General features: G+C 43.3%; 1 protein-coding gene across 4 annotated transcripts in view; it reads left to right on the top strand.

The window, feature by feature from the left end:
• LSM11 (LSM11, U7 small nuclear RNA associated) overlaps nucleotides 1-22521 on the top strand; it is a 29694-nt gene extending 7173 nt beyond the window's left edge. The window contains exons 3-5 of one of the 4 annotated variants that reach the window (XM_037152260.2): nucleotides 257-340; nucleotides 1085-1192; nucleotides 19766-22521. In XM_037152260.2, the coding sequence (XP_037008155.2) occupies nucleotides 257-340; nucleotides 1085-1192; nucleotides 19766-19774 (201 nt within the window). In that variant the 3' untranslated portion in view covers nucleotides 19775-22521. Of the gene's footprint in view, nucleotides 1-256; nucleotides 341-1084; nucleotides 1852-3388; nucleotides 5486-6699; nucleotides 7103-19765 lie in introns of those variants that run through there. The other 3 variants (XM_037152259.2, XM_037152258.2, XM_037152257.2) reach the window with 3 other exon arrangements.

Below are 22521 nucleotides of genomic sequence, written 5' to 3'. Positions count from 1 at the left end.
TTGAAATTTAAGAACCTCTCTGCAGTTGTAAAGGCCCCTTGCCACAGTAGAAATTCGTCTTACATGGTCGTAGCCACTTGGAAATCTTACTCAGAGGGTGCCAGGTATTACCATTTTTTTTTCTGCCAGTAGCTGAGTCACCTCTTAAGTTTAATTATGCTACAATTAGATGTTATTCTGCCTTTAAAAATTTTTTTGAAAGCTATAGAAATATTTTTAACTCTGCCTTATTTTCTCCTTTGGGCTGTTTCTCTAGGCACTTACCGATGTGGATGAGACCTACCGAAAGCCTGTTCTAGGCAAAGCGTATGAGCGGGATTCTTCATTGACTCTCACGAGGGTAGGCCATTTCTCCTCATTTCCTGGGCACCATCATGCTTTCAGCTTAGGAATTAAAGTCACTGAGCCCAGTGAGCATGTTTCCTAGTGGGAAGGCCCTAGTGCTGTCACCAAGGTATGTCTGGACCAAGGTCTCCAGCAGTTTGTCTTCTTATGCATCCAGCTAATCTCACATGAGTTTCTGCTTTTGACCTGCAACAAGGCCAAAAAGTCTTTCTCTTTTACCCTGTAGAAATAAGCAGGTGCCTTTTCTCTTGACATATTTGCAGATTTATGGGTAGAAATAGAAAATTCATTGCTGACTTTTTGGCCACAGAGCACGTGGGTCCATAAGTGGACCCGTCAGAATTGCCAGTTTCCTTTCTGGCAGGTGATTGGAAACAAACAATTGATCCTTCTGATTAAGGGAACATCCAGGGGTTCTTGGATTTTTTAAAGGTGGAATTAACCTATGGAGGGGAAAATAAGGTCATTCCTGAGCTATTGATTTTAATAGTAATTTTGAAATGCTTTCCACCCCCAAGCTAGTGTTAAAAGATGCATTGTAAATGCGTCATAAATCTATTTTTATTAAAATATTTTGAGTAAAGCAGCTAAAAAAAAAAAGAAAAGAAAATTCATTGCTGACTTTTTAAAAGTTGCGAAGCAAGTTGTCCACAGAGCATATTGAAAGACTTTGGTCTTTATTTCTGTGTATTGGAAGAGGGATGTTAAGGGCTAATATTTGTCATTGCTTTCCTTGTAGCTATTTGATCGACTAAAACTTCAAGATTCTTCCAAGAAGGAGGCAGATTCTAAGTCTGCAGTTGAAGACTCCACTCTGTCCAGATACTCTCAGACGTCCACTTGGAAGGTAGCTTCAGTGTGGGGAAGAGGAGACACTGACCGGGGTTCACGCAAGCCTTCCCGCTCCGTCCCTTCCTCCCTGCAGGCATCCACAAGGGAGGAGTCCCGGTCAGAGCTGTCAGGGAGGACTCTGCGGACAGAAGGGTCTAGTGTGGGAGGTACCTTTTCCAGAGCTACCACGCTTTCTAGGGGCCAGTCCCGTAAGAAAAAGAGAAAGCCCAAAGTAGATTACCAGAAGGTATTCACTAGACACATAAATCAGATTTTCATTCGAGGGGAGAATGTCCTGCTGGTTCATCTGGCACAGTGACCAGCCCAGCCTTGAGCTTTGGCTTTTAGAAATAAAATGCATGAACTGCTGCTATGCTGTATCCTAGTGTCCCCGTGAATCCCTGAGTTGGAATGATTCCCTCTGGTGCTGCATGTGTTGAGGAGGGAGCCAGGCTTGGGCTTTCTGGGAGTCGAGCGCCCTCAAGGGGAGACAGGTCTTGGGAGGGTGGGCGTTTGCATTAATATCAGGGCTAAAGCTGCACATGGGCGCACACATCTGATTTGGGATTGTGGTCGACTTCAGACACTCAAACCAAAGATAAGATCTTCCATTTGAATCAGGAGTTATGGTGTCAGTTGAATTCACCCCATGGACTCTATAGCATGGAGGAAAGAAACTCTCATTGTACAAGGTGGTGTGCTGAGTACTCATGAATTTGAATCGAAGAGGAGCAGTATACCCTGTCATGGAGCCCTGCACCCCCATTTTGTAGCTGTTAAATTTTGCTCTATACCGTTCTCTCTTAATCAAGAACTGTAATCTGTAGATAAGAGCTAAGAATGCTGCCAATTTATGTAAGGGTAAAATATAAATAGTTGGTGTGCTTAAAGCAGCCAGCAACGAATGCCTTGTTTTTATCCCTCTCCTTGTAATGGAAATGAGTAGGGGACCTCAGTGGTCTTTCCTTACCAGCGGTAACTTCTGTGAATGGCATACCAGGTGGGACTATAAGATGCTCAAGTGGTGGCTTCTTGTCCTTCTCTCTAACTTCTGTGGCATGGTGCTAGTGCATGTATGCTGTGTATTGTCCCTTTGTGACCTGTCCTGTGAGCTTTATGGAAAGGGACTGGAACCTTTATGTCTGGCTTCAAAGAGAGTGCTGCATGAACTCAGTAATATACGTGCATCATACAGCTGAGAGTCCCCTTTGCAGGCAGGGCTGGCCCAGTGTGGAATACCTTTCAGAATGGTTTTCCATGAGACAGTGGTGGCAGTTCCATTATTCCCTTGTGTCAGGCCGAAGAGGTTCTCACAAATGACAGTGGGTGCTGCCCGGAAGGGACCCCTTGTGCACAGCCTGGCTGCAGCTGCAGGAGCACCACAGCGCTCGCTGATACTACTTGAGTCATAGTCATGGCGGGATAGGCAATATCTTGACACAGACTGTTAGGCAATATTGATTTTTTGTTATGTTTATATTTGGTTTTATTGTAGGTAAAGCGAAAATAAGAAATAGCTACTAGTTAAAATGCTTGAAAAGAAAAGTTTCTCCTGCTGTATTTGTTGTGTAACTTAGAGAAGCCTTTGAAAAGCAGGGTGAATAGAGTTTGTGGAGCCAGGATGCCTTGTCCTTCTATTAGCTGGGTCACAGGCTCATTGTATAATGAAAGGAGAGCAGGCTCAGCCCCTCTGTGCCTCAGTTTTCTCCATCAGACACTCACCTGACAGGAGCACTGAGACAATTTTAGGAAGGCATGTCAAACATTCTGAACATGTGTAAGTGCCATGAGTAGTTTTTATTAGCTCTCTTTCATAGTTTGGTAAGAATTCTTATGAGCAAGGCAGGTGCCACATAAGGAACTGATCTCCGTTAGGTGTCATAATTGTGATCTTGCTGTGGTCAGAAGGCAGTGATATCTTCAGGAACTATTTTTCTTGTTCCATTCCTTTATCCTAAGGGACAATGGATGTTTCAGAAGAATATCTTCAGTAAGAGGAGAGTAGTATTTCATTGCTGCTCACCCTACATCCTAGTCCCCGCCCTTTTCTGGTCGTTATCAGAAAGAATCCCCCTGAACTTCTTTGGGGTTTATATGACAGTACCAGAGGGAGAGTGAGCATCTAAAAATAACACATCCCCACAAAGGAATTTGTGGAAACTGTTTTGTTTATTTGTTTTTATTTTAAAGTATACCTTAAATATTCTTTTAGGGCCAGAGCAGACCCACTAAACATTCAAAGAGGTTCCACATCACAGACTTGGAACAGTCATCTTTGGGATCTTTCAGTCTAATCTCTTCTAAATAGTGTGTCTGAAATCTTGGTTCTCCAGTTAGTAGTTGTTTAACCGTCAGCCACCCAGGCTCTACCTCGTCACCAGTCTCCCCTTTTCAGCCGCCGTCCCCATCTGTCTTCCCTTTTGTTCCTCAGCTAGAAGCTGTGATGGTGACTAGATTCTCCCAATAAAGTAGAGCTTTGAAATGAAAAGGAATATAGTCAGTTTCTATTCATTCTAAAGAGTTAATCATGCCTGATTAAATCTGACCTGATTTATTTTAAACACATGCTTTCATTCATGTTTGTATACAATTTTCATATATCCATATAGGGTTGATGTACTTCTTTTCTGCCCAGTTTCACAATCCCAGCTCTGAAAATTATTTTAAAACTGTGTGACCTGTTTTATGTGCCCATTTATTTGTTTGGTTTGGACAGTGATCCCGGAATGAAGGAACTATCTAGTAATGTGCTTTTTGTACAAAGCATGCTTTTTGTAGAGAAGTCAGTTTTTTAAAAATCATTGCCTTTTTCCTTATTATTGGAGAAATTTTTCCTGAGGAAGAAAAAAATAGGTCCTAGCAATGTACATGCTGCTCAAAACAATGTGCTAATCCAGGCCTTACAGTGACTGCTGTGGAAACTGCTGAGTCTCCCTCAGGAGGAGAGAGGAGGGCAGAGCGGCAGTGTCCTGCGGGCCCCCACCACTTACCCCCAGGGGCTCAGAGCAGCTGCGGAGCAGCATAGCTGGCTTCAGTGTTCTCCAGAGACTTGGACTTGGGGAATGTGGCAGGAATAGCACTTATTTTTGAACATCCAAGTTTGGGTCTTCAGAGTAATCCCTAAACTTGGGAGTGTGTTTTCTAGACGTTTTCACAGGGCACACCTGTTTTCCTGGTAAGGTGCTGTCAGGAGTTTCCAGCTTTGTTAGGAAGAATAAGGGATTAAGAAATGGACGATAATGGTTTCAACACCCAGAAACCATGTGCACTCTTTGTACATAGAAGTAATTCTACTGGCCACCATGAGAACTTGCACTTCAGGTTGTTTGTTCTAGTGTCTGGGACGCATTTATGCTTCCTTTTGGGACCATCTTATGCCAGAGGTGGGCCGTGGAAGAGGCGGCCAGAGTGAGCCATGTCATCAGTGCTCTGCTCTCTGTGCAGGGCGCGTGTCAGGTCAAAAAGCCCAGACGCCATTAGCGGTGAAGTGTAGGTGCGTCGGAATTCTAGCTCTGAGTTGTCAGTGGATCGAGAAGGCTTTTTATCTCTTTCTATGGTGAAGCAGTCCAGGAGCACTTTCAGAGACTGTCAGGTCATGAGCTGTGAGCCGCCCTTAATCCACAGAAGCCTTTCAGAAATGTGGGTGTACTGCTTGTGGGTGTCCCTTGAGAAAAAATAGAAACCTGACTCGATGAAGAGGACATATTCATGCTCCTGTTTGCACTTACCTACAGCAGCTGACATGGGTAAAATTGTGAAACAACAGATTCTGTAAATTTTTCTTTAAATTTTGTCTTTAGGGAAAAAAATAAATTATTCAAAGACAGCTAGCTGTCACTGGTGCTGCCGTAAAGTTTTCCAATCCTTTGTGTATTTTTTTATGAATGAGATGATTGCTGTGGGAAGGTCAAGGTTTATATAGGGTATAATGGTATAGATATAGTGCTTTCCCAACTGTTGTAATTGTTCTTTTTTTGGTCAAAATGTAGGATGCAGTCAACCCCTTTTCAGTTTTTCTGGGCAGTAACTCCCGGAAGGCTTTTCTTAGTGATTGTAAAGCAAGAATATCTTATCTGGGCCTGTGTTGCAAAGGTGTGTGATCTGTCATTGCTTTCTGACTAATTGATTTGATGGATTTAAGATAAGCCTTTGGGGTTCCTTGTCACTGTTTCCTGGGCTCTGAGAAAGGGCTGGGCCTTCTTTATTCTCAGTGTTTTGAGTATTTTTTCAAATGTTTGTGAGTTCTCATGCACTCCTCTAGTAGAAATGAAAGCTCTCTGTCAAGAAATGGCTTTGGATGGTTTGGAGGTCTGGGGCGGGGGGGGGGGGGCAGAATAAGTACACCTGAGACCTTCAGTTGATCTTTTATTTATTGATAATAGAAAGTAGTTTGATAAGCAACCAGAGTTAGTGCTTCTTTAAAAATACTCTGAAAAGATGGACTGCCCCTCAGGAAAGCTGTAAAAGCTGTTCCCAGGACATTGCAATTGCTTTTGATTTTTGGTCCTTTGGAACAAACGTCTGATGTTATGTTTTTAGAGCTGTGGGGAAAAATGTCTAAAAATATTAAGGGGTTTTATTTAAACATTGGTTATCTGGCTGAATTTTGTGGGAACCAGGTTCTAGGGCAGCTGTCCAGTTCTTCTTCTGTTGTCCTGGCAGTAAAGCAGATAGTGAGTGATATCTCAAAAAGTGATTTAGTTATTTCATACTGACACCGTAAGACGTTAGCCTTCGGGGCTTCCCTGGGTATACTCCACTGCACCGTGACATGTTACTGTTTTTTTAGACAGGACTAAACCTGGATGACTCTGAATTTAGAGTTTTTTTCTTCATATACCAGCTGCTAAAAGAAAAACTGTGACTTGTAATCTTGTCTTGAAATTACTCCTAATGTTAAGTTCACCTAACCCCTTCCTGTTTAGGGAGGATCGCTGCTAGTAACGTCGGTTTGTATTGTTCTGCTTTAGATATGTGCCATATGGGAGTCTGGAAACTGGAATAAATATGATTGCATTAATGTACTGACTGCTTTGTCTCTGCTAATTTTGGGGGGAGGGGAGAGGAGGTGGGGAAGTCTGTTACCAAGAGAAGATACTGACCCAGAAAGTTAAAACATTTCAAGCAACACCATTGTTGTAACCTTGTACCTTTTCTTTACCAAAGCCACGCATCTAGATTTCTATCCTGGGGGTAACTTTGCTCCTCCAAGTTTATTTAAAGTTCATGCTTAGAAAAGAAATGTGCCCCACATTGTGAACCATCCCTTCTAAGCCCCAAGTAATAGTGATTGCCCTGTGAATTCATTCCACTCTGATAGCTCACCGGCATTAATCCATTGTCTTCACAATCTGCTGAGGTCACCATTGACTGCGCCTTCGGAATGTTTTACTACAGCTAATTGATCCTCACTGCTTCCAAGGATATCGGAATTTGCCATCAGCTTTTCTCTGCATGTAAAGAAAGTTGAACTGTGCAGAGATTTGCCACACTGATTACTTGATCTTCTTTGTGTACTTCCAGAACCAGGTTACCTTGGGAAGATGGACAAGCAAATCAAGTTGATTCTTAGAGAGGGAAACCTCGAGTTTACTGTCAAGACTCTGTTCTCCACTTTGAAAGAATATGGTATTAGGTTGGGCTCAGCTGACCTATACCAGGAAATTTCTAACCACCAAGGAAGTGGAGGAAAGGGAGGCAAGATCCAAATGCTCCAGTTCTGGCCGTTGCTTTTTTGTTTTGCATCTCAAGATGCAAATGAAAATGTCCTCATTAGTCAAAAGCAGAAGAATCAGCTATCTTGACATTTAAAAGATACAGTGACAGTTAAATTTTGGCAGGAGAATGGAGGCCAGTGGAATGACATGTATCTATCATTCTTCCCCTATGCTTTTCTGAATAGCAGTGGTAAGGAAAGAAAAAGTCTCTTGCCCAACATTCTCTCTTTGGATGAAAGTGAAGCTTTTTTCGGTCTGCTAAATTACCACTAGGTGGCAGTGGGTTAAAGAGAACTGCTTTCCTAGAGGTCCCAGTAGGACCTACTTCTCCAGATCTCCAATCACTGCTACAATTCATTGTTAATGCTCACCAGTCTAGACTGAGATAATCAAACAAAAACAAGCTATAATCAACTCAAGTGGCGATATAAATGTTTCTTACCAATATTGAATTTACCTAATTTGAAGCTTAGGAAGCCTGACCAATGGCAGTTCATGAAGCCTGAACATGCTTGGGGAAGAGTGTTTAGGAGAGAAATTGCCCAGTGTCCACCGTTTAGAGAGTCTGTCGCTGTTCTCACATCGTGGGGTTTCTCCTTTCATCTTGGAGTACAGTCAGCCTCACCCGGCCTCTTCCCACCTGCTGGCCAAGAATCACGGAACACTTGTCTTCATGCCCCTGGTTCTCAGCAGCTCTATCTCAATTTTGGAAACAATTCAGTTCACCCAGTATTGATGTCTGGGAGCCCATTTGTGAGGAAGTCTGCAGGTCTCTTGTGATTCCACCACTAGAACTGAGTCCCCATGACTGCAAGCAGATACGCTGTGGATTCAGAGGAAAATTTGTAATAGACACAGAAAAGTCTGTAGTTTGAGGCTGGGCACTGGGGCAGGAGGAGTGGGTGGACAGTGGGAGGAAGTCTCAGCACTTCATGTGAGGCCTTCAAAAGACCTTCCCCTCTTTATTTTACCTCAACACATAATTTCCCAGTGGCCTATGGTGAAGAGGAATACAGTATGTGAAATCATAAACAGACATTGTCTTCAGGTGAATAACTAAAAATAAGATTACAGTAAAAATCTTTGCCTCATGTGTTTGTGGACCCTGGCAGCTTGTACTATACTTCACTCAATCCCACTCTGACAGGGAAGAGGACAGAATGTTCAGTAAGAAACACTCATTTTTTTGAGCATTCCAACCCTGTGCCAAGCATATTACATGTGCTATTTACAACCACAGTGAGAGGATTTTTGTCCCTGTCATGCATGAGAGGGAACTTGAGACATGGGTTAAGAAACTTACCAACATCTCTTTGTTAATGGCAAACTTGCAATTTTATCTAGGTCTGACTCATAAGTTCATTGTTAGTCAATTGCACCTTAAAATTACTTAGATTTCTTAGGCATTGACCAGAAAATTTTAAGGGCAAGCTGAGTTATCCCCTTAGACTAACCAGATAGATGCCAGAGGCCCGAGGTGAAATGTGGCTCGTCGGTGAGCTCAAGTGTCTCTAGTCTCTTCTGACACAGACTGTTCTTTGGTGGGACATGGGCACACGCTCAGGCCTTCATGGCTTCCAGAGAGGACCAGGGCAGAGGGGTGGCTGCCAGGTGAGTTCCAGGAGGTTTTTCACCCACCAATTAGCGTGGCTGTCAGAGGGGTACTGATCCCGTGATCTTGTTAAAAAGACTATGGAGTGACTCATGGCCTTTCCCAGCTCTTCAGTATGCGTTTAGAAAATTTGCCATCCCTTCCTTTCCCATATTCTCCGGCACCTGAGAAGAATGCTTTCTCTTTGCCTTGACTGTACATTCACCTGACTTAAAAAACTCCTCTGAAGGCTAAATTATGGATATGCTAAAGGTACGGGGCGGGGGGGTGGGCCATAGTCTTTCTCCTGAGACCTAAAGGGGGACCAAGCAGAAAGGGCTGACAAGTTGTTCATCATGTAAAATAGCCCATCAACCTGATATATTAATTTCCAGAATAAGGCAGTCCTGAGAAGAGCCCACTGTCCCAGGCTCTTCCACTAGTTACTTCAGAGTCCCAGGTCTGGAACTCTAAAACAGGCATAATACCTGCCTCAGAGGGTTGCTGATAGAACATGCTCGGTCCAGACAGCAAAGACTTAATTGTCATTCTCACTGTGAAGAGCTTGCTGTGTGATGTTCAGCAGCTGTCTTTGCTACCCTGTGCTTACATTTAATGTCCTGAGACCAGGCCTGGCAAACAAATGGACAAAAAAACAGCACACGGCCATCGTTTATTCTTGCACACAGGTGTTTGAAAGGTAGTTTCCAGGCTGCCTGAGTTCTCCCCCACTTCCTCAGCTCTCCCCAGCTTAAAACTTCAGGATATCATCAACTTCCCCACTGCTGGGAGAGCTGCGTGCTCCCCCAGGAATGATATCAGGCTCCATGGGACATTCATTAGTTGAGGTTACGAAAGGACCACAGGGCACTGGAATGGTAATTTCCTACATAGGACCCCAGTGACCCAGAGCAAGCTAGCTCAGCTGGCCTGAGCATGTGGTTAATGAGGGAAGGGTCATGGTTTCACTCCTGTGTGGGCCAATTAGTGTCACGTGGAAAAGCATGCTGCAGGGGCATCAGACAACAGCCTAACGTGTGTGGCACTGGTCACCAGGATGGCTCAGCGTAGCCATCATCACTATTGAAAACCCAACCCAAAGCCTGCATTTTCTTTCTTATTATTACATAGCCCATTGTTTCCAAAAGTTGGGTCATTCTCAGAATACCGTCATGGTTTTTGCCTTACCCTAAGCAGACCACTGCATTTTTATTTATTCTGTATCTTTCTATAAATTGATTTAGTTTTAGCTTGCACAAAAGTGATGGTACATCACTCCCATCAATGGAAAATTGGGAAATTTATCCTAAATTTAGAGTACACATTAAAATACAACTATTGAAATTAAAATGTTTATCTTTATACTATCTGCAAATACCTCCTGAGCCACAAGTGATCAGTGTACTGTGTGTTAATAAATGTTGCAGGTATATAAGCTGTATATGTGATATTAATACATTGTTTTATGATCAAATGGTCACATCAGCAAAAAACAGTATTTATAAAGCAATTGCTTTAGTGGTAAGAGTGGGGATCAGTGACGGGAATTTCACACTTGATGTGATGGAATTATTCTTGCAGGAATTTTAACACCAGACGTCTTCCTAATAGCCATAAATTTGTAGCTATAAAACCTAAACTCTGAAGAAGTCTTAATTTATATGTAGCTTTAGCTCAAAAGTCATGGCTTTTGTTTGCACTCTTCGCTGGTATCATCATTAACACTGTGCATCTTACACCTCCTCATCATTATCGTCTATTTTATAATTAAAGCATAAACATGCAAAGCAGCTGTGTTGTCTTCACAACATCCTTGTTCCCCTCCAGTTATGCCCCAGACCATGCTAATCTCCCCAGTTGGCCCGTTCCTTATGGAGATCAAGATACAACCAATAGTGGTGTTGGTAATAAAAATGTATTCTTCAATTAATTGAGCATGTCACACCCAGTCCAGTTATGAAAATGCACACTAGAGGACAGACGCACAGAAAACCAGACACACACATACACACGTGGGCTTCTTCAGGGTGCAGAGAGGGCTCAACCACTTCCATTTTTGAAGCTCCCAATAAATTAAAAAGTGAAGAAATGTCAAAGCAGAGTGATAAAAGGGGTGTATATTTTACAAATTCAGGTTGAATGATGGACAGCTTTCAGTCCTTTCAGTAAGGTGGAAATACAAGGTCGTCTGGGGTGCAGAAGGGTGACAAGGTGAATAGCTTTCACATTTCTTCTCGTGTTCCTCATACCCTGTGGATTCTTGCTGCAGTCACTCATTGTTTCCTTGCTGCTTGGGTCATCACACTCTTAGAACTTTCTCATCATCCTTGGAAAGTCATTATTTGGTATCAGGAGAGCCAGACCAATTGTATAAGTGCCAAGGCTTACTAAGACCAGAAAATCAAACATGAAGAGGCAGGAATGCAATGACAGCTTTCTTCCATTGCACAAGGACATGAAGACCACTCCTCTGACCACAGGAACTGCTTCGAATGACACCCCCTCCCCACACACACGCGGACACCCACACTCCCACGGTAAAGAGGAGGGAAAGGACTCCGTGCCATTAACATCTACAATGTTTTCACTCCTTAATACTTGGTAGAGCAGTAAGGTTGAGTCATTGGGAAGAGTGGTATATATATATTTATATGCAATAGTATAAACATTGTATTTACTTGGAAATGATCTATTAGGATTCTGTTTGGCCTTCTTCTAAGACTGTTGCACACTTGTAATCTTTGCCTCTGAGGGCAGCGAGCGATCAGTTCATTTGGTATTCTGTGTGAGGAACTCGAGGCTCACATTACAGCCTCTTCCGTACCCTTGCCAAGTCCAATTACACCTCAGCAAGGCCTCTCGCCTCCTCCTCCCCGTCCCCAGAGTTCATCTGAGCACATCTGTTGCTCCGTGTAAAGTATTTTGGCAGAAGCTACCTTTCCCTGTGCTGGGAGTCATCTGTCCTAACCGGCTTAGCATCGTTTTTGGTTACTGTGTGTGTGTGTGTGTGTGTGTGTGTGTGTGTGTGTGTGTGTGTGTGCAGAGAAGAAGGAGACATTTGTATGCCTTTATATGTTGTTTTAATAGAGAGATCAATGCTCAGACATCAAACAAGAGCGATATAACAAACTCCAAAGTGGTTGGAAGAAACTGGTTTAAACCCTCACATTCCAGAGGAGGAGCCCAGGATTCGGAATGTTTCCTGCTCACTCCACCTTTCACGTCAGACCTTCCTGGGTAGAACCCTCAATGACTATACCTCAGCCCTAGGCTGTCTTGCGTTGAGTGGGAATTCAAAAGTTAATGCTGACTACTTCATTTTGAAAGATATTACCAATGACGTGCTAGACTTATCTTTGGTCACAGAGAACATACCAGAAAGTAACATATCCAGGAACTCATACTGCACAGGATTGCCAAATGGTAAGCTGTGGCATCTTGAATTATATAACTAATGCCTCAGTTCTTGGGGTAGCTAGAACCTCTGGGCCAGTCACCTCTAACCACAAGTGTCCACGACTTCATCAGAATTCCTCTGGGAGACAGGAGTGGTTGAATGGGACAAGTTATGAAGGCGTGGCCCATGGTTATGTGAACATCAAACCTAGTGAGGCTGACGGCACCCAGGTTGTTATGCTCCATGTCGAGGAGCTGAGTGCAACGGTTAAGTTGCTTCACATCTCAAAGGCCAGTGGTACCACATGCCCAAGCCCATCATGGACAAAGGCACAGGGGAGCTGCCAACGGATTTCGCATTCTAGGTGTCCCAGATGTCAGCACTGCCCCTGCATAATTTGCAGGGCCCAGTAAAAAATGAAAATGCAAGGCCGTTTGTTCAAAAATCACTTCAGGATGACAGCAGAGCATTAGACTAAGCACAGGGTCCTTGTAAACATCCATGAAGCCAGCCCTGCAAGAAGCACAGCCCCAGGCCAAAGGAGAGCCAGTAGGAAGTTCATTGGGGCGGGAGAGGGTGGGGGCTTCTGGGCAGGCACAGCGCAGACTCCGTCTCCACGCATCCTGGGTTCTCCCCTCTGTCCGTGACTGACATGCCTTTTCAGTGGCGCCCAAGCTGGCTGTGCTCAGCAGCTTCTCTGACCACCATGAGTGGCCTTCAAGTTAAAGTGTTACCATTATTTTGAAATACTTTGAGAAAGTTCCCGAAGATTTGAAATCTATTCACACGATCTCAGAAGTGTTCAACAGTGCAATTGTCAATGGAAGAAAAGAACTGTTAGATTCTTTAAATATGACCCAAATATTGTAAAATTTGGGATAGTATCAAAAATGTGACTTTTTAAAAATATTACGTGAACAAAGTTTATAGTTAGTGATGACTATCGGGAATTCAAAGAGACCATCATTAAAAAGTCTTGATTGGATTAAAAATCTTTATCTGGAGTTGCTATCTCAAGCATAAAATCTGATATTAAAGAGCTATATGCAGAAAAACAAATGCAAATTTCTCATTAAAAGTTAAAGAGATTATGTTTTAGAATTTGTATACAATTTTGGTATTTAGTATCTTCCCTAAATTTTGAATGTTATTTCTTATAATTGTGTAATATAAAGAAAGAGTAATGGAGGCTTTTTCTAAGTCCCATATGGATACTCCAAGTCCCCTTCAATTTATACCAGTGTGGACCTTAAACTGTTATCATTTTTTATGTGTGTTATAAAGTGAAAAATGTTGGAAGCAGCAGTCTAGCCAGCAGCTTTCTGGAGGAGTCTGAAGTAACTTCGGCTTTTGCCCACTGGTGGTGGCAGAGACTGTTGAGATTTGACTTGGGGAATCAGGGCATGGCTAAGCCAGGATTCGGTCATGGTGACAATTAATAGTCCCTCATACAGCTCTTGAAGTGATGACATGAGACAGTGTGAAAAATGCTCAGAACAATGCCTGGAGTATAGGAAATACTCAGTGCATGGCAGCGACTACCACCTGACACCTCGGATAACTGAGCAGTGAACACATTCTGTTGACTCCGTGTCTGCAGTGCCTCAGCTCTGGGCTTGCCCTTACTTGCCATTCCTCCTAGTCCTCCCCACCATAATTTAGCATTTTATCACTGCTCAGCTGACAGTTATGGTAGGCTCTTAATGTGTCTTTCAGGGTCCAGTGTCTTTGTTTTAAACCCATCTGGTTCAGTGAAGACACTTTAGGTGGAAAGTAACAGAATACCCAACTTCAACTTACTCTTTCATACATCAATACATTCAAAGTTTCCAGAGTTGGTTCAGCAACTCGGCAATATTAGGGCTCAGGTTTAAGGACTGTGCGTGTGTGGTTTGGTTTGGTTTGTTTTGCCTTCTCCCTCATGGTCTCAGTATGGCTGCTATAGCTCCAAGTACCACCTCCACTCATGACGACATCCAAAAGCATGGAGGGAAGGGTGTTCTCCTTGTCCACCTCCCTTCATCAGAGTGGAAATTCTTCCAGAAAGCCTCTTAGAGTCCCTCGGGACATATCTACCTCCAGCCAGTCATAGGCACAGAGCAATGCAATCACAACAGTTGGTTCAGATGTCTCATTATTATCCCTGGGCTGGGCCTACGTCCATGAGCAGAGTGCTAGTACTGCACCCAGACAGAACTGGGATTCCACTAGGCTGTAAACAGTCGGGGCTGCTGATAACCCCCCAACAGTTTCACCCAGTTCTTCCTGTACAGCATTGGTAGGTTCATCACGCATTTCTTCCTCGAACAAGAAGTCAGTCTTCTGAGCCCCTTCACCTGGAATGAAGTGTTTGGTCCCTAATCTGGCAGATGGCATCAGATTTTGTGAGCCAGATCCTCTTGGAGCATCTTCTACTTTTCCTTCATAGCTCCTTGTAACTGTACATGAATTTAGAGAAGTGCATGACTAGTATCTCTACCCACCTAACTCCAGACTGTAAACTCCATTAGGATTGTGTCAGTTTTGTTCATCATTATACTCAACACCTAACACTGTAGGTATTCATAAATATTTATTGAGCAAATGAATGTCTCTATACCTGTCAAAGGAAGCAAGCAGAATTTCAACAGTTAGACATTTAATCTGGCAAAAGCAGGTTTCTACATAGCTATCAAAAACCGTTGAGAGAATTTGGTGCCTCAACATCACTAACATTTTGTTAAAGAACTAATTGCCAAGCCCCGTGTGCATGTGGGACCATTAGTAATTCTGCATCTATGCAAATTAAAACAGTGATGTATGATTTATAGCTTTAATAACATTCTGAAGGCTCTTAAATTTTAATCACTTGCAACATCCTTTTTAATATTCAATTACTTTATTAACTAATTAGGTCACTTGCTGAAAAAGCACATGAGGCTGGTGCTATTTTAATATCAGCTGATCCTCACAAAATACCTTTGAAATTGTGCAAATGGTTTATTTATTTTAAACAGATCATTAAGACGCTATAATTAATAAACCAATTACAAAAAAAGGTCTGATAGTGATAGATGCACAAGTACAACAGCAGTGTCCAATGAATTCGTCATCTTTATACACATACATCAAGGGACAAAACTTAAATGAAAAGCCACTGTAAAAAGTGCTTTCCTAAATAATTCATTTGTGTGATGACTGATAACCCTATCACGGCAAACCTAACTTAAGGCTTGTTCATTATGCAAACCTGCATTGTGCTCTTTTGTTTCATCTAATGACACTCACAATGGAAAATCCACGGCACACTAAACGCGGTGTTCCTTGATTACTTACAAGGACCTTAATTTGCAGACAGAGTTGGGTACTTCATGACTTATCAGTGCATTGGAGTAAGCCAGGCCTCCCGGAGAATCAAGGAGACACATACGGGGTCAGCAGCGGCCTTGCTTATTGATTTCCCGATACTGCGTTAAGGTCTTCAAAGCAAACAAAGTGAACAAAGAAAGTTAAGGCCAAGCGTGTGGGGATTTTTCACCCAGCATCTTCAAAGGAGATGGTGGATCTTAGCACTAAGCCCACATTGCTCATACACAGAGATGTTGGGACTGGGGCTGAGGGTGGGTAGGGTACAGTTATTGGGCTTCGGGGGGAACTTTATTCTAGGATTAGAGTGAGAAGAACCAAATTGGGAAGAACCAAATTGTTTTGCTGGGCCAGGAAAGAACATCAAATTCTAGGGGCCAGGTAATTTTTCTGTCCCAAAAGAATGTAATAAAAACACAATAGCCACCATTTACTAAGCGTTTACTACCACCAGACACTATGCTAATTGAGTTACTTTCTTGGATAGTTGAGGGAATTTGTTTAGGTGACATTTGCTGACTGAGCACCTCTGGGGCCAGGCACTGTTCTAAGCAGTGGAGATACTGACGATGAACTGGTGTTTACATGTGACTGGGGAAGAGGGACAAAAACCATACATCGCAAAGAAACAAAACATAAGCACTAGCTTTAGGCAGTGCAGAGTGCCATGAAAAAACTCAAACAGGAGAATGGAAGTCTGTGGCGGAAGGGGACTGAGGCAGCTTTTGTGACTGTCACTGGGGAAGGCCTCTCAGAGGAAAGTGACGTTTGCAAATGGGTGGGAGGGTCTTGAGCAACGTAGAGGTTGTTCTCCCCCCAGTGTCATCATCAGTTGTGTCTGCTGTGTGTCCTTTGAAGTTAGCGGAGGTGACTGGGGAAGGCAACTAGGGAGAGAGACAGGGAGGCGGGATGGGGGTGAGAGTGGCAGGCAAGGGAGAGACTGAGGGAACATGGCGGGCAGCATCGCGATGTCGCCATCATCATCATCATTCTTTTGCAAGCACGGCCACTTTTCTGCAGACTCCGGTATGGACTTGTGTGCACCTGGTTGTTCGTGTGTGTGTTGGCAGGTTCAGAACTGCAGAGGCTGCTGTTTCTTGTTGCTGCGTCTTCCTGCCACTGCCATGCTCTGCAAGTGGGTACAGCTGTGTTGTATGTATTTCATCTGCGGTAGCACCTCCATGATGTGCTGAAGAAACTTTAAAATATTCATAAAATGTCCACGTTGTCCCATGGATGCTAAATTCTCTGGGAAGAGCAACCTGACCCCACCAAGAAACCTGAGGTGGTGCTGCTCGAATATGTGGGGGGAAAATATTCTCCCTAACAGGAAACATCAGAAAGGGCCTCCATAATCTGTCAATTGTCAAACAAGCAGTGGTCCAGCAAAATGTGGCCCTCTCTTCCTGGGCCCCTTACCTGGTGGACTGCTGGGACTTTTTTTTTAATATCCATGGGTCTCAATATATACCCAACTCCCAGCTTCAACTGAATTATCTCTGAGAGGTGTCTTAAGAACACTCTTTTCAAATGAGACGAGATGTCTATGGCTATACCTCCCTGAACATGCCTGATCTCATTTCATCTCATCTCAACCGAGACAAGAAAAGATTCAATATAAGCAGACCCATATACTAATGGTAACTGCTTTGGGGGTGGAGTTCCACCACCCACAGTGGGTCTCGGTCAGGAATGTAAATGAAAGGGGTGTGCTAGTGGTACCCGAGTATTAAGGAAGAGAAGACCCGTGAGTTTTGCAGTGAACACGAACAAGGAAAAGCGAGTTCTATGCATCTTTTATGTCCTCAAAGCAGACTAGGTTTTTTTAAAAGTCTTTACAGAGCCCTGGCTGGTGTAGCCCAGTGGATTGAGCACGGGCCTGAGAACCAGAGGATCACGGTTTGATTCCCAGTCAGGGCACATGCCTGGGTTGCAGGCCAGTTCCCAGCAGGGGACACATTGGACGCAACCATACATTGATGTTTCTCTCCCTCTCTCCTTCCCCTCTAAAGATAAATAAATAAAATCTTAAAAAAAAAGATTCATTTAAAAAAAGTCTTCACAGAAGTCTCTATTTCTTATTCTTGTGGCTTTCTGTAACTACCACACTGTTCAAAATAAATTTCTATTCAATTTTTGTTCCATTTAATCACTAGCATTGTAACGACATTAAAATCTGTAAATTGTCATTGCACATGTCTATTTCTGCCATGTTGAGTATTAAGTAGATCTTTTCTAAGAAAATGTATCATTGTAAACTATTTTTTCTGGAAAAAATTAAAAAATGCTAAAAAATTTGGGCTACAGTCCATTTGTGGCCTGGGTCTTCTTTCCTGTTTATTTTTATTTTTTTCTTTTTTTTTTAAATTTATTTATTTTTAATTGATTATGCTGTTACAGTTGTTCTATTCCCCCCTCATTCCCCTCCACCCTGCCCCCCCATCCCCACCATTACCCCCCTTTAGTTTATGTCCATGTGTCTCAAGTCCTTTAGGTTCTATATTTCCCATGCTTTTCTTGCCCCCCCCATCTATTTTCTATCTACTGTCTATGCTACTTATTTTCTGTACCTTCTCCCCCCATCTCCTCCTCCCACTCCCCTGTTGCTAACCCTCCTTGAGATCTTCATTTCTATATTTCCACTCCTGATCTAGCTGTTCTTTTAGTTTGCTTTCGTTTTAGGTGTGGTTGTTAATAACTTTGAGCTTGTTGTTCTTTCACTGTTCATGTTTCTTTAACTTCTTTTTCTTAGATAAGTCCCTTTAACATTTCATATAATAAGGGCTTGGTGATGATGAACTCCTTGAATTTGATCTTATCTGAGAAGCACCTTATCTGTCCTTCCATTCTAAATGAAAAGTTTTGCTGGATAGAGCAATCTTGGTTGTAGGTCTTTAGATTTCATGACTTGGAATATTTCTTTCCAGCCCCTTCTTGCCTGTAAGGTCTCTTTTGAGAAATCTGCTGACAGTCTGATGGGGACTCCTTTGTAGGTGATTGTCCCCTTAGCTCTTGCTGCTTCTAGGATTCTCTCCTTCATTTTAATTTTGGCTAATGTAATTATGATATGCCTTGGTGTGTTTCTTCTTGAGTCCAACTTTTTTTGGTACTCTCTGAGCTTCTTGGATTTCTTGGAAGTCTATTTCCTTTGCCAGATTGGGGAAATTTTCTTTTATTATTTGTTCAAATAATTTTTCCACTGGTGGTTGTGTCTTTACCCCTTCTGGTACCCCTATAATTCGGATATTGGAGCGTTTAAAGATGTCCTGGAGGTTCCTGAGACTCTCCTCATTTCTTTGAATTCTTGCTCCTTGACTCTTTTCTGTTTGGCCATTATTTGCTTTCTTCTGGTCCACTCCATTGATTTGAGTCCCAGTTTCCTTTTCATCTCTATGGGTTTCCTGTGGAATTCCATTCATTTCCCTTAGTTTAGCCTTCATATGTTTCTCTAATTTGTGGCTATAATCAACCAGATCTGTGAGGAACCTGATGACCAGTGTTTTAAACTGTGCGTCTGAGAGTTTTGCTATTCTTCGTCGCTTAGATTTATCTCTGGGGCTTTGAGGTCTTCCTGCGACATTTTTCGTCTGTTCTGGCCCTTTAAATGTGAGAAGCGCCGCCTTGGACTCCCAGGTCGCTGGGTTGTGACGCTGTATGTGGGGGCGTGGTCAGAGCGGGGAAATGGCGGCGCCCTCTACTGCCGCAAGCCACGGGGACCGCCGGCCCCGGTCCAACCGCCCACTCCCTCGCCTGTCCGCTCGCCCGCAGTCAACATGCAGCACCGCCTCCCCACTGTCTCCTCAGCAGTCGCTCACCCGGTGGGTTGCTCGGTCGCTCACTAGGTCCAATCCTGGGTTTGGAACCCGTGCATCTGGATTCGCGCGTCTGGATTCCGCGCCTGGGTCCGTCCGACCGGAGTCCTCCTATGCAACCCCTCACGAGTCGCCGGTTTCGCCCCTTACCGGTCGGGCTGAAGAATTTGTTGTTAACGGACTTCCGAAAAGTTCAATTTTCCGTGTTCTGGTTGTGTTTTCTGATGCTAATATTTAGTTGTCCCTAAACTTGGTTGTGTGAGAAGGCACGGCACATCCACCTATACCTCCATCTTGGCGGAAGTCTCTTCTTTCCTGTTTAAAAGTTGGAACTGGAATGAGATGGTTGGGTTTCCAGGCCTGCAAAGGACTGTGAAAAAACAGCCTGTGAGCCTCCACGTGTGAGGGTGTCCCGTGGGTCACGCATCTTTTACTCGAGAGTGGACGCTGCAGAGTCTTCTGCCCTCTTTCAGGGACAGATAGGGTGAGCGAGAACAAGTGTGCCCAGAGGACACAGTCGCGGACACACCAGCAGTGCGTGTGCCGGGACTTAGCCACTCCTTTCTCACACCTGGTAGTAACCAAACCTCTCTGATTGACATCTTATGCATAACATGGTGTTTAGGGTCCTGCCACAAATGTATATATTTATAAAATTAGTATCTATTCCACAGTCACTGTATATGAGTATACTAATCATTAGTAAACTCACTTTTCTGTATTTCAGATAAAATGAATACAAATAGATTTTCCACCCTTGTCGTGCTGCCGCGGACCCTCTGGTGTTCTCTCACCCGTGTGGGACAACTGTGGAAGACCACTGCTCTGGGCAAGTGAGGTAACCTGAGCGAAACCGGGTATCTTGCAGGAATTCACTGTGTTGATGGGGAATGGATCTACTGCTAGGGGCATCTTAAGAACATTTGGGGGCATTAATTGCATAAGCATCTGGATGCAGAATGCATGGAACAGAACACTCTGGCCTTGGATCTTCCCCAGAGCTTCTCTAGGGATCACTGGTCCAAGCTTTCAAAGAGATGCGCAGTCACCTCGGACGCCAGCGCGTCCCCAGGGCTGCCTTTCTCGTGCCACCATGGCGATCCTGGCTCATTGGAGTGCCGTCGCATGGGGACTTCAGAAGTGCTTTTCTTTGAATTTTCTCAATTTCATTTAAATTCATATGTTTGCAAAGATCCTGTATATTACGTAAATGGAATGCCAGACTCACCGTATATAGAAATTAGCAGGCAATTATTAAATTTATAAAAATCACAGTGAGATATTGCCTCACACCTGTTGGAATGGCTATTATTAAAAAAGACGAGACAGCGAAGTGTTGGCGAGGACAGTACCAGTAGAGAAAAGGAACCCCTCGCACACTGTTGGTGGGAATAGAAATCAGTACAGCCACCTTTTCAAAAGTTCTGAAGTGTGTTTTTACCATCCAACAGTGAACTAAAAATCCTTTAAATAGGGAACTATGAAGCAACAACCGATAGGAATTTAAGTAATGACTTAACATTACTGAAGAAGTTTATGGGCCTCAGCACCGATGGCTGAGTTCTGGGGATGTACCCCTCCCAGGAAGCCCAGGGAAGAACCCCCCGTCTGGGGCCTGGGACCCACCCATACTTGCCACATAATAAAAATGTTCCGTGTAACCTTGACAGAGAAAAACACCATCGTCTCAGATTGCACTCCCAACTGAACCTATCATCTTCCCCGAATAGTTTTAGAAAGGGGTAAGGTAAAGGGAAAAAGAGAGCATTGAATAACAAAAGGAAGTTGTTATGAGGGGTAAATGAATATTATTATTTACATACTTGGTTTAAGCCGCTTATTTTCTAGCATCTAAAGTGTGCAAATGTATAAACGAGATGCATTTTTTTCTTAAAAATTTCTTAAGAATTGTTTTCTTAAAAATTTTATTTTTCATCATACTTGTACTCAAAATGATACAAATCTGGTTGCATCTGCCTGACAGTGCCTGCGTGAGTGCGGCATTGGCGTCCGCCCAGTACTTCCCTGAACAGTCAGGGTCGGGGTGTATGATTGCACACCCCAGTGTATGGCTGGTTTCCTACCGACTGTGGAGTGCGGCATGGTCGTGTTTACACGCACACACGACACAGCCGGTGCTCGTCTACAAACCACTGCCTCCATCACCGAGCCGACCGGTCATGTGAAGTTTTGGGTTTTCAGTCTGCCTTCTCTGATGTTAGATGAGGTGGCAGCTGTGTTGGTAATTTTTGTATGGTTCTGGGGGATAATGGGTTTTACATCCCCACAAATAAGGTGATAATCTCTGTGTAGGAATCCAAGGTGGTGTTTTATTTAATAAAGTAGTGACACAGCTGAGATTACAGGGTATTAAATATATACTTGATGCTAAGGGTTTTTTCAAAAACAACCATAATTCTCAGCTTGTGATAGAACACCATATTTGTTTAAAAAGAGAGAGAGAGAAAAGAAAGAAAATTACTTTTCTGTTGTGGGGAGTGGGTGGGACTTAATTCCCATTTTTTAAAAAAATGTATCCCCATGGTGTGCATGGGAATACAACTGAAGAGTCAAGTCTGAGGTTGCACTTGAGCTTCTCTTCGATGATGCCCAGGGGAGAATATGGAGTCTGATCAAGGACCCTGCGTCCTACTTCCTCCAGGGTCTCACGTGGACCAGTTATCAACACCTGAATGGCTGCCTGCACGGGGAGTGAGGGTTCCCTCAGAAGGACCCCACAGTTCCCAAGCTACCTGCAGACACATAGAAGTTTCATTTTAAATGTTTTCCCATTCACTAGAGGTTCATTTTGTACTGATTTGATCCTATTTCCTGCCTTTCCCACCTGGAGATGACGTCTTTGTTTTAAAGAGTCTTGGCAAACTACGGTTTAGTGGAACAAAACAGAAGACATTCTGAAACTCGTACGCTGTAAGCCTCAGTTAAGGTGATCGGGAGAAAGTTGTACTTCACGTATGTGGCCGCCCACTTGGAAAGTGTCAGCGCAGTGTAGAGCTACAAAGACACAGTAGATAACAGTTGTTGTCAACCTCCCAAACTCGATTCAATGTGACAGTGACACTTCACAGCACATTGCATCCAATCTCATTTGAAGCTGACGAAGATCATTTCTGCTTTACATCTATTGGTTTATTAATGGTCTACAGCTTCTTAAGCAGATGCATATTCATTAGGTGGCCAGCTGTTAGGAGGTTTCCAGATGTCGAATGTAACTCTGTCTTGGAACATTTTTTTTTCCTTATCATGAAACAAAGTAATTGAGGCCTTATTAAAGAACCAGTTAATTACTAAAGCAGTACCTTATGGCACCCTTTTTATCATTTAAATCTTAGAACTCTTGGGACATCTAAAAATTTGGTAAAGAGACAGTATTTAAGAGCCAACCTTTATTATATATTCATATAGACAGGTAGTGTGTGTATCGCAAATGTATGTACACATGACTTACTTCCATGTTGAAGG

The sequence above is a fragment of the Artibeus jamaicensis genome, unplaced genomic scaffold (genome assembly GCF_021234435.1).
Source record: "Artibeus jamaicensis isolate MK-2021 breed Jamaican fruit bat unplaced genomic scaffold, CSHL_Jam_final contig_432, whole genome shotgun sequence".
Lineage (NCBI taxonomy): Eukaryota > Metazoa > Chordata > Mammalia > Chiroptera > Phyllostomidae > Artibeus > Artibeus jamaicensis.
The sequence above is the reverse complement of the archived record's forward strand: the minus strand, read 5'-3'. Positions and strand labels throughout refer to the sequence as shown.